This window comes from Rhinichthys klamathensis, unplaced genomic scaffold (genome assembly GCF_029890125.1).
Source record: "Rhinichthys klamathensis goyatoka isolate OS25496 unplaced genomic scaffold, OSU_Roscu_1.1 h1tg000004l_1, whole genome shotgun sequence".
Taxonomy (NCBI): domain Eukaryota; kingdom Metazoa; phylum Chordata; class Actinopteri; order Cypriniformes; family Leuciscidae; genus Rhinichthys; species Rhinichthys klamathensis.
The window spans coordinates 5378570-5391514 of record NW_026606557.1 but is presented as its reverse complement, the minus strand read 5'-3'; the positions used below and the strand labels follow the sequence as shown (position 1 = coordinate 5391514).

Genomic DNA, 12945 nt, shown 5'->3' with positions numbered 1-12945 from the left:
TTCTGACTTTATATCGCGCAATTCTGACTTTATATCTCGCAATTCTGACTTTATAACACGCAATTGCGACTTTTTTTCACGCAATTCTGACTTTATATCTCGCAATTCTGACTTTATAACACGCAATTGCGACTTTATTTCACGCAATTCTGACTTTATATCTCGTAAATTCTGACTTTATATGGCGCAATTCTGACTTTATAACACGCAATTGCGACTTTATTTCACGCAATTCTGACTTTACAACACGCAATTGCGACTTTATATCAATCAATTCTGACTTTATATCGCGCAATTCTGACTTTATATCTCGCAATTCTGACTTTATAACACACAATTGCGACTTTATTTCACGCAATTCTGACTTTACAACACGCAATTGCGACTTTATATCAATAAATTCTGACTTTATATCGCGCAATTCTGACTTTATATCTCGCAATTCTGACTTTATAACACGCAATTGCGACTTTATTTCACGCAATTCTGACTTTACAACACGCAATTGCGACTTTATATCAATCAATTCTGACTTTATATCTCGCAATTCTGACTTTATATCGCGCAATTCTGACTTTATAACACGCAATTGCCACTTTATTTCACGCAATTCTGACTTTACAACACGCAATTGCGACTTTATCAATCAATTCTGACCTTATATCGCGCAATTCTGACTTTATATCTCGCAATTCTGACTTTATAACACACAATTGCGACTTTATTTCACGCAATTCTGACTTTACAACACGCAATTGCGACTTTATATCAATAAATTCTGACTTTATATCGCGCAATTCTGACTTTATATCTTGCAATTCTGACTTTATAACACGCAATTGCGACTTTATTTCACGCAATTCTGACTTTACAACACGCAATTGCGACTTTATATCAATCAATTCTGACTTTATATCTCGCAATTCTGACTTTATATCGCGCAATTCTGACTTTATAACACGCAATTGCCACTTTATATCAAGCAATTCTGACTTTATATCTCGCAATTCTGAGAAATAGGCTAAAGTCAGAATTGCGAGATGTAAACTCGCAATTGTGAGAAAAAAGTCTGAATTGTGAGATAAAAAGTCGCAATTACATTTTTTATTTTTCATTCTGTGGCGGAAACAAGCTTCCATACAAATGTACTGTTAATATGAAGGAATTTTCCATATTGATTTTTCTCATGGGTTGGTTTCGCTGCATTTGGAATTACGCATTGCTTTTGTCCTGCAGCCAAAAAGGTTTGGTTACTAACATTCTTCAAAATATATTCTTTTATGTTTCGCAGAAGAAAGCAAGTCATACAGGTTTAGAACGACATACAGAATGGGTGAGTAAATGATGACAATGTTTATTTTTTGGGTGAACTATCCCTTTAAAATATGTTGTGACAACATTAAAGTTCTGTGGTTTATTGCAAAAACGTAGGTTTTTGAACCGCATCATGTACAAGAAATGCTTCAAGGAACTGATAAGGTTTAAAGTCCCCCTGTGGTGAAAATCAAGCTTTTAATGTTGTTTATATTTCTATGTGGTGTTTTTAATGTGCTTTAAGACAAACCATGAGAAAATTCATAAGTCGACACCATTGCTGAGTATTTCTAAAAATTGCAGTGAACCAAAGACAGTCTCAAAAACACGGTTTGAAATCGCTAGTGTTTCTGACGTCACACACTACCTTGTAACCAATCACATCAATGTCGTCAACGAGTGGATCTCTGAGCTGGTGTGAGTGAGTGGAGGCGGGGCTAATTTGCATATTCATAGAAACGCGTATACTAAATGAGGCAAGGGTGTAGAGTTACATTCAAGCTATTTTAATTTTTTTTTCAAATTTAAATGCATTTAAAATTACGTTAAGAAACCGATTGGGTTGGATTTCTAACTTTTAAATTGAATCTAAATTCAGTTAATGTGTAGATTAATTAAGTTTCACAAAATGTAGCCTAAGAAAATGGTGGTTTTTAAATTCATATGTTAAAAGGATTGTTTTTGGAGAAAAGAGTTCAATAAAATAAAAATGCTTTCAAAAAGTTAAAAGCTTATTTTCTTGATTACAAAGTAAAGTTAAATGAACCTATTAATTATCTAATAATATTTTCATGTCTGTCCATATAAACGCCTAAGTATAACATTCCTTATTTAAATCAATGTGTTTTAGCTAGTGCACGGACAGACCAGATTAAAAATAAGTGGTCCCAATTTTTTTTTGCAAACGTGGACGTTTTGGGGCAGTTCATCACTCAGAGAGAAAAGACAGGCTTCTCAGACGAATGGCTGCTGGGAGAGACTCAGCCTGGAGCATTTCAATGGGAGTTTGATGATGTGTGTGCAAAGAGAGGAATGGGACAAAAGTGGTCCTGGTTTATGCTGACGCGTAGCGGATCTCTCGGCTACAATCTAACACTAATCAATCTGAAGTGAGAATGAGAATATTAGAGAACAAACTGTAACCTGAACTCGTTATCATAGCGTTGCTTTCACACAGTGAGATTTTGAGTAATTGTAAATCTATATTTTTTTCAATCTTTCTCCTTTCATTTCCTAAATGATGGACAATGTGGCCCAGTGGTAAAATGTACCACTATATGTATGTGTGTGTGTGTGTGTATATATATATATATATATATTTATTTTTGTAATATATTAAAATATTTCAGTAATGTATTATCGTTTTTATTGTATTATATTATATATTATTGTATTTTATATACTGTGTACACCGTATATATATAATACAATATACATACATTATATATATGTACATATACATAGATATACATATGTGTGTGTATGTATGTGTACTGCATATACACACATTATAGAATAACATATATACATACACCCATATACTGTATATAAACAAAACATGCATATATGCACATATAGACATACATGTGTGTGTATATACACACACACACATTATACATATATACACTATATATACACAGATAGGTGTGCATATATTTATGTATATACTATGTTTATTTATACATACACATTACACACATATGCATATGTGTGTAATATGTATCTATATATATAATGTATGTATTTATATGTGTATATACACACACACACACACACACGTGTGCATATATTTATGTATATGTATGTTTATTTATACATACACATTACACACGCACACACATATGTATATGTGTATCTATATATAATGTATTAGTATGTGCAAATATACATACACACAGATATGTGTGCATATGTCTATGTATGTTTATTTATACATACACATTACACACATGTATATGTGTGTGTATCTATATATAATGTACTTGTATTTGTAAATATACATACACACAGATATGTGTGTATATATATATATATGTATGTTTATTTATACATACACCTTACACACACACGTGTATATATATGTGTATCTATATATAATGTATTTTTACGTGTGTATATATACATACACACATATATATATATATATGCCGTAGAGACCAAATGTCTATTTTGCATAATACAGAAATGTATTTTAATTGATTAATGAAGAACCTGTTCTGCTCATCACATTTATCACAACAATACAACCAGTTCCTGAGATACTGAAAACAAACCATGATTTAATATCCCCAGCAACAAAAGGACCATTTGATTTCTACTCCATACGAACGTAGACAACTACCACACCACGTGCATAGATTAATCTTTGTCAATTGACGTTTAATTTAAAAGTATTTGCCACCATGAGAATAGTGTTTCCCCCTCTTGACTGTGAATAGGTATTCTTCTTAAAGCTGTTTGAGGCAGATGCACCCTCGGCCCACAAGCGCTGAGCCTCATTTTCATCTAAATAAGAATCGATCCCTCTTGCTGTGCCACCCCCAGTGCTTCTGACGCTTAACCCCACTCTCCTGCTAAACCACCTCCATCCCTACATTAACAGAGAAAACTAAATACAAGCCAAGTCAAATCAGCCTACATGTGCACCAGAGAAAAATGAGGAGCAGCTGAGGACGCTTTTCTTTCGGGATTGTTGAAACGTCCGTCTTTGATCACAGTGGACGTAGTATTGAGAGTGAACGTGGCTTTGTTCGAGCTCAAATACTGTTATTATGGCACGGAAGTTCAGAGCAGGTCGTGTTTAGTCTTGTGGGCATGGAAATGTGATGCAAACAGAGAGGATGTGAAGTGGAGAGATCTTCTAAGCCTGTTTCTTGCTCAGCAGCCCTGTGCTGTGTTGAATAGAGAACAAGGGATGGAAGTGTGTGGGGGAAGGGGTCACAAGAACAAACATAATAGGAGGCTAAAAGGCCCTCAAAGAGCTCATGACTAAAGCCCAGAGGCCAGTGTCTTTTCTTTAGGCTAATAACGATGACTTAAAGCATATAAATACTTGCTTGCCAATGTTTGTCTTGGAAACAAGACACCAGCTCAAACACTTCATTCAATTTTACCATTCAGGCAGAATAGAAAAAAGAAAAAAAAATCCAGGGATGGATGAATGAATATCATCCTTAGTCCATTAGACATGCATGATATTTTAAAGACCATTTAAAAGCATTTGGGGCTCAAACTGAGTTAAAAAAAAAATGACATGACAGAACTGTAAAAGAAAGCAGAAAAAGTTTGAAGTAAATGACAAGCCATTTAATTGTATTCAGATATCTTTACAATTGTACAAAACAACAGCCTTGAAAGCACACGGGTAAAAGTAGAGCTTTGAATAACTAGCCTGCCATCTAGTGTCCATCTTCATCTACACATTCTGAAACTTTCTCTCTCACACACACACACACACACACACACTGGAGGACATTAAACTAAACAGCCACAGACATTAAAGACAATCAAATATTGAAAATGCATCTTTTTTTTTACCCAAACTACTGGGTAACAGAGAAATGTTATAGGGAAAAAGTAGAATGTTACATTTAAAAAGTCATTAATGCATAACCAAAATGGTCATATCAGATCACAGAGCTTTCCTGTGGAAGCACAGCATCCTATGGGAGTCATCACGGCACTGTAAACTAGGAGGAGACACTAGATATGCCTCCTTTTATCAGCTGTCTGACTGGTGATGAAGGGAGATTCTGAAATCCTGCCCTGGAAGCTGTGGGGGGGAAAAGCCCAGTGTTAAATAACTCATTTCACACACTTCTGAATGACAGTAAAATCATTAAGGCAGCTTGCGTTGAATTGCATTTCATGTGATTTTACTTTGTAAGTGTAGTAGAGCTGCACGATTACTAAGTAAAAGATTTCGATTCAAATACCCAAGCGATCTTATTCCTAAACGACGATGATTCTGCAACTATTAAACCGATCACAGCGAACACTCAAATGTGTGTTGATGCTGCCACTGACCCAGAGACAAAAGTTGTCATCTATGAAACGGCTTCACAAACAGTGTCATTATTTCTGTTACAAATATTCAACTGATCACAGATTTACTGGGATAAAAGTTTACTGTTCGGATATAAACACTAGATGTCTACGGACCAAAATAGAGCAAATCGCCTTTTGAAAGGAACTTGAAGCTTCAAATAAAGATTGTATCGATTACATCTTTACACCAGTAGGTGGCGACAATTTATTAGTCATTGAATCATTCAGAGATCCGTTTCAAAATGCCGATTCATCCAGAAATGAAACAAGTCAGGTGTTTAATATGAGCGAGTCATTGAATCATTAAAACATATTTTTTAATAAATAAATGAAACCTAGTAGACTGCAATTATTCACATTTTGTCAGATTACTTGTTATTTTGTTTAGTTGTCTGTTCAGAATTCTGGGAGAATCATGATCTTTAATTACAACAAAAAAAATTAATTTTCTATTTATCCAGAATCATGTGGCTCTTGTAAGTAGTGTTATTTTTCATTAGCATTTAACACTTCATTAGACGTTGCTGCTTTTTTGTACTTGATTTTTATCTTGTGATCAACAAAAAGTCATGCTCATGTCTCAATAATATTGTGAAATAATATTACAATTTAAAATAACCGTTTTCTATTTATATATATTTTAAAATCTAATGTATTCCTGTGATGCAAAGCTGAATTTTCAGCATCATTAGTCCAGTCTTCAGTGTCACATGATCCTTCAGAAATCACTCTAATATGATTTGATGCTCAAGAAACATTTCTGATTATTATCAGTTGAAAACGGATGATTAAATTCTTTAAAAAAAAGTCTTACTGGCCAAAAACTGTCGAAGGATAGTGTCTTGTCTGTCAATTATTGAGCTATTCCACAGACTTAAATACATATTCTCACCTAGTCTGGTGCTGGTCTCCTTTAGCAGCAGCTGAGATGTCTCATGGAAAGACAGCAGCTCCCTCATTATACAACAGTGAGAGTCCATCTGTGAAGAAACACAACTGCACATGACAGCAGCTCGCACAAAAAGAGAGAGAAAAAAGTAACCAATTCTCTTATTGTACTCATTTTTAAACTGTACATTAAAAAAAATGTTGTTTCTGAGAACTCTACATTTAGAGACATTATGTATAATAGAAAATGCAGCATTATATTTGCATGGGTGCGACGACAAAAACACAGCATGATCAGTGTAGTCTAAAATGACTCTTATAAGCCAGATCCTTTTCATTTTGGAATTTGACGGAATTGTCCGGCTTTCCGCATTTTGACTGTTATACGGTAGAGGGCGCTGTGACATCTTCTGAAACAGTACAGCATCTCCAGATCAAAACACAGCAAAAAACAAACAGCATATACATCAAAACTGCCTAAAGTTTTAGGAATAGGTGAAAGATTTGGGGGTGTTGATGGACTCAGATCATGGGGTATCAGTTACTTTGCATCAATCTAATGATTCACTTGCCGGAATGCTTGATTTATTCAACAAACCTCACGTCCAACTCAAAACTAGCTGAGAACCATGTTGTGTCTACATTGTGGACAACATTAAAATATGCCACAAAAAAAGTAATACTGTTTTTGTTATAAATATATTAGGCCTAAATCGTAAATTGCAGAGGTGGCCAAAGTTGCGCAAGTTACATTTGATTTGGCAAAAAAAAAAAAAAGACTACCGGTATTTAAGCATATCTTCATTTATCGCATATCTTATTTTAGCATTAAAATATAGAAAATATAAAGGAATTTGATTTAAAAACATTTCAATATCTAATAATTTTGGATATAATGCAACAGCTACTTGCGGCGCGCAGCCCTCAATTTTATTTTAGGCCCTTTGTACTAAAAGTTTGGGCACAGATAAAAACAAATTGTAAAGAAAGCTTAAAGGGATACTTCACCTCTGGAAAGATGAATGTGTATTTAAAATGGGTCATTTATGTAGAAGAAATGTGAAATTATTTTTGAATTTGGAGCTTTCTAGACTAAGAAAAGCCAGAAAATGTATTTTTGGCTTATGTGGATGAAAGACAACAACTCCCAGAATGCACTTGCTTCGCTGCCCTAGGAGGCCACGCCTACCGGTAACAGAGCCCAGCGCAGTAGCTAAACAACAAGTCTAGGCTACTAGTGAGTCTCCGTGATGAGTGTAGCCGAAAATGTGTTTCAAGATCGCCCAAAATGTCCGGGATTCGGCTTTTGCGTTCTACAGTCGCCATTCATCATGTTTACTGTGGCGAGCAGGACGAGGATAGGGCCGCGGGAACGCGAAGCCGGCGGCGTGATTACCGATGAGCGACACCTGTGAGACGCACCGGTCTCGTATCTCTCACGGAGGAGCGGGAATTTTCTTAGCAATGTTAAAACGCACATCAACCGATCACTTGTTTAGCGTTCATGTAAACACTACATTCAGATTCACCAATTGGAATGAATTCAGTTAGATTGAAACAAAAGGTGTGCATGTAAACAATGAATGGCGACTGCAGAAAGCAAAAGCTGAATCCCGGACATCGACGGCCGGACATGTCCGGGAAAAAGAGGATGGTAACCCCTACTACTCAGCTTTCTCCACAGAAAAAGAGCCTGCTAGTTTAGCTTCCAAAAAAAAAAGATGTCCGACACTATGTGTACATTCTGTGAGTGAGATCCCAGCCTCTATGGGCAGGTTGAAAACATGCGGGACAGCCCCTACTTCTGGCTGTAGTCTTTAGCCCCTGGCCAAAAAATCCTCCGATGACGCAAAATGACGATTTTTGCGTCACCGGAGGATTTTTTTCCAGACAAAAAATACATAAGTCTCTCGTCTCAGGGGGATATGAGGGTGGAAAGCACGGTAATTTAAAAATACTACAGGTTTTCTACTAATACAAAGCTTAATGCTAAATCCTGAAGTATCCCTTTAACATTTAATGGAAAATAGAAATATGCTAGTGAAAGTGGTGGCAGAACTACTGGCCCAACGGATTTCAATTCCCGTTGAACTGCTACTGGTACTGAATACTTTTGCATTTGTGCGAATCCTCAAGTCTTAAACGTCCTGGCCTCACCACTAGCTCCATGTTTCGGAGTAGTTTTTGCTGTCCCGTGAGTACTGCCTTGTAGTCGGGTTTGTTCAGAACGAGTTGACTCTGTGAAGACTTGGCAAAGCATGATGGGTCCAGTGGCACACCCTTCTCTTCCCCCCGCTCCACACATCTGCAACGGGACAGAGATGCGCGGCTAAACGACATTTCCGTATCCATGCATGTGCTGTGCGTGTGTGTAGTTGTGCTCACTTGTCCAGGTCGTCAGCTTTGGTCCGGTGTTTGTTCAATAGCGACTCCCATGACATACTTTCAGCCTGTAACCTTCATAAGCACATGATGGCCATTAACAGCTATAGTCATGAAATGAATTCGATTCCCACTGTAGCGTCTCGGACTGACGGGAGCATATGGAGAATTACCTGTTAATGTCCTCCTGAATGCGCGCAGTGCTCATGTTAACAACGGGGTCACTGGATATACAGAGAGAGAGAGACATTTAATAAACGAGTGTGCTTCAGGATCGAAGCACTACTGATTAATTATTAGTTTTAACTGAAACCCAGAAAAACTGACTTTTACCTCTCAGTAGTTGGGAGTGAATTCTGAGTGTCTCTGCTAATGTCTTTAGCCAGACTGTCCCATTCTTCATGCAAAGATTCAACTGGAAGTCAAAGACGTTCATATAAACATCATGAAATAGATTTTTGACATTTTATGTATTAAATTCTGTTTTTGCATTATCAAGACAATGTTATCTAGTTGCAAAAATTACTTTTTGGAAATATCAGTCAGAATGGGTTGAAAATTCCACTTTTTTTTTCCAAATACGCTACCGTTCAAATGTTTTGGGTCATTAAGAATAATTGTTTTACAAAGAAATTCAAACTTTTATTCAGCAAGGATACATTAAATTGATCAAAAGTCACAGAAAAGACATGTGCAATGTTACAAAAGGTTTCTATTTCAAATAAATGCTGTTCTTCTGAACTATTAATCAAAGAAAAATGCTGATAAAATGCATCACGGTTTTCCAGAGAAATATGAATCAAGCAATACAACTGTTTTCAACGTTGATAATAATCAGAAATGTTTCTTGAGCATCAAATCATCATTTTAGAATGATTTCTGAAGACTGGAGTAATGATGCTGAAAATTCAGCTTTGATCACAGGAATAAATGACATTTTAAATAAACGAATATTAACAGTTATTTTAAATGATGAACATTTTTGTAAAAATTCTACTTTATTTTTGATCAAATAAAAAAATGCAGTCTTGGTGAGCATGAGACAAAAATTCTTTCCAAACCCAAACTTTTGAACGGCAGTGTGTATAACTGTATCATTTCCGACTCTTTTTGTTTAAAAGCAAAAATATTTTAGTGAAATTTCATGAATGACTGGCCCTGACTTACCTTGAGTCTGAAGTGTCTCTGTATCAACACCAGGAACAGTGTACAGACTGTTTTTGACCCTCTTCACTGTCCTCTATGTACAGTCAGGGACATTAAAAGGTTTAAGGAAAAAGCCAGTAAAGTATATTCCCCGTTCCAATGGCAAAGCCTCATTCATTTTCCTTAACAAATATGCATGTTACAGACCTGCATAGCAGCTTTAATTAGCATATCCAGCCTCTCGTTATCAGGTAAAGACAGACTGATGGTTTCACACAGGGCTGAAAGACACAGAGAAGAGAGTCAACACAATCCTAAATGACATCCAGTGAAAGGCTTTGGGGGCTCAGCACTCACGCTGTGAGGAGCCGAGGAAGGCCGGCAGGGATCGTCTGCCTCTGGAGGATCTCCTCAAGGATTTCCTCCGCGAGCGAGGGCTCAGTTCAGGAGCGGTTTCCCTCATGCCGTCCTCAATCTTCGAGTCCTCTGGCCGTTCCTCTTCTGAACGCTGCATTGCTGCAGGAGCAGGTGATGTGCAAGGAGACTTCTGAGGAGGACCTGAGATGTGGTTACTGTCACGAGGACGTTTGACTCCATGAGACACTTCTGAGACCTAGTTGAGATGATGACATAGAAGCACAACACAGTATTATATACATAAGACAGAGGTTGACTAGTCAAAATGTCACAACAAATATATGTGAATGCATATAGACTTTGGATTCTGTATTAATGCATGATGACAACTTTTGGGGTCTGTAAGATGTTTTGAAAGAAGTCTTCAAGGCTGCATTTATGTGATCAAACATACAACAGAAACAGTAATATTGTGAAATATTATTACAATATAAAGAAACGGTTTTCTATGTTGATATATTTTAAAATGTAATTTATTTCTGTGATGTCAAAGCTGAATTTTCAGCATCATTACTTCAGTCTCACATGATCCTTCAGAAATCATTCTAATATGCAGATTTGCTGAATAAAAGTATTTTATTCAGTTACTTATCGCAAATATTTTAACGTTACATAAAAAAAGAACAGAAAACAGATTTACCCTGGTGTCGAAGTTGCTGGCATCACATCTGTGAGAGATTAAATGGTGATATAGATTACAGCACACCGAGCAAACTAAACAACATTGTTTATTGCATTCAATACATTGCAAAGTATTTTAAATAAAAGTTATCCGAATTTGTCCACTGACTAATAAAGTATAATTTATGGCCAGTTTAGCTGACAACGACATCAATCGCGTTAAACGCTGTTCTAAATGCTGTACTTTATTCAAGCGAATTCCTCATGCAGAAATTACTATCACATGTGAGTGGGAAACATTTAGTACATCTATTTCCCGTGTTGTAAATAATAAAACACTTACGGCTCAAATCCTTCTTTCTGAAGCTCCGCCATTTTCTTTCAAAGACCGCGCGCAGTGTGAAATATGCCCCGCCCATTTTCATTTTGACCGCGATGGTTCTTGGGAACTGTAGTCACGTTATATTAGCGTTGAGTGCGTGCTGTGTACGGTACGTTTTTTTAAGAATCACAAGTCCCATGTTTTGGTTACATATTAGCTATATATGTTTGATAAATATTATTTAATGTAAACTTAATCATTCTTTAAAATTGTAACAATATGTACAATCATTTAGACACACAAGTAGGCTAAATAATCTATCTCATTCCAAAGTCTCACTTTTTAAGCACAATTGTCTATTGCGTTAGTAAAGCTCAACCTGAAGTTATTATGAGAAAAAATATAACAAACAAATATACTTATATTTATGGGATATAATATACTTATGGGAAATATACTTAACCAATCTACAGGGGTTGGACAATGAAACTGAAACACCTGGTTTTAGACAGCAATAATGTGTTCGTATAGTATAGGTCCTTCTTTTCCAGCCAACAAATCACCATTCATCTTGAGAATGACAGACACAAGTCCGTCACAGTGGCCAGAGAGATTTAGAGCCATTCCTCTTCCAGAACAGTGTCATGTACAGTACACTACGTGATGCTGTTGGAAGAAAACGTTTCCCGATTCGATCTTCCGAAACACCCCAAAGTGGCTCAATAATATCCAGATCTGGTGACTGTGCAGGCCATGGGAGATGTTCAGCTTCACTTTCATGTTCATCGAAGCATTCTGTCACCAGTCTTGCTGTGTGTATGGTGCATTATCATGCTGATACACGGCACCCTCTTCAGGGAACTATGTTTGAACCATTAGGTGCACATGATCCTCCAGAAGGGTTTGAGTGTTTGATAGTTCCTGGCAGTGATGCACCCATCAAGCACACCATGATATTGCAGCCCAAACCATCGCTGATCCACCGCTGTGCTTCACTCCGGGTGTTAATATAGCAGCGAGACCATGAATATTGACTCCGTGAAGCTCCAGACAAACAGTTTGCTTCGAAACAGGAGAGTCGAGCTGTGCATTTAATTCTGTAGTGAGTTGGGCAGCTGAGGTTTTATGATTTTTGGACACAACCCTTTCACACAGCTGCTTCTTGCTTTCGACAGTTACTCCTGTTGGATGTGGTTCGTCCTACATAGTGGCGGTGTGCCAAAATTACTTTGGACACCAAAAAGACTTGCTGTCCTTGTCACATATGAGGCAGCGAGACACACACCAACAATTTGTCCTCTTTTGAACTCTAATGCGTCTCCCATTATGTTGTGTGTGGATTGCAATATTTTATGTACAGGCTAGCTGTGCTACTGCTTTGCCAATTCAAACTTCACTCTGCTCTTACTGATGGAAGGTAAAATCACTGAAGATTGGCCACCAGGCTGTACATATATAGGCATGAAACCTCCAACACTGTATTGGCCACCAGTGTTTCCAGTTCAGCTCATGTAGCTTGCCTCTACTGAGTCGAGTGACGGCTTTATTTAGGCTATAGGGCGCCTCAGAAAACTTCCATATACATATATATACATGCACACACACAATTATAAAACAAGCAGCTTTGTCATATCTTACCCTAAATGTGGGGCTGGACAATAAAGGCCTTTGAATCAAAAGTTTGAGACGCACTGATTTAGGCTACGTTTGCAACCCATTCTGCCATGACTAATTTTCTTTATTTTTTTAAAAATGTTATAATTTTCCTTTTTGAAAATTTTACTCTACGGTTATTTTTGAGTTATTGC

General features: G+C 36.8%; 1 protein-coding gene across 2 annotated transcripts; it reads right to left on the bottom strand.

The window, feature by feature from the left end:
• Positions 1-4605: 4605 nt before the first annotated feature.
• LOC130086294 (kinetochore-associated protein DSN1 homolog) lies at positions 4606-11254 on the bottom strand. Of its 2 annotated transcripts, XM_056252561.1 has the most exons (11): positions 11159-11254; positions 10835-10862; positions 10135-10390; positions 9985-10058; positions 9799-9871; positions 8965-9046; positions 8805-8855; positions 8635-8706; positions 8407-8554; positions 6254-6341; positions 4606-5086 (listed from the first exon to the last, which is right to left on the bottom strand). In XM_056252561.1, exons 1-11 carry the CDS (start codon positions 11188-11190, stop codon positions 5004-5006), a joined length of 987 nt encoding a protein of 328 aa, XP_056108536.1. In that variant the 5' UTR covers positions 11191-11254; the 3' UTR covers positions 4606-5003. The 2 variants fall into 2 exon arrangements, with proteins under 2 accessions (XP_056108536.1, XP_056108537.1); XM_056252562.1 differs by lacking the exon at positions 10835-10862 and having other exon boundaries at positions 11159-11245.
• Between the last annotated feature and the right edge of the window lie 1691 nt (positions 11255-12945).

Bases quoted from the DNA above. Each gene is read 5' to 3' on its own strand.
- LOC130086294 (XM_056252561.1), bottom strand. From the start codon at position 11,190: ATGGCGGAGCTTCAGAAAGAAGGATTTGAGCC. The intron at 10,863-11,158 runs GTAAGTGTTTTA...AATCTCTCACAG, and splicing joins CAGAAAGAAGGATTTGAGCC to ATGTGATGCCAGCAACTTCG. The intron at 6,342-8,406 runs GTGAGGCCAGGA...GTTTCTTCACAG, and splicing joins TCCGAAACATGGAGCTAGTG to ATGGACTCTCACTGTTGTAT.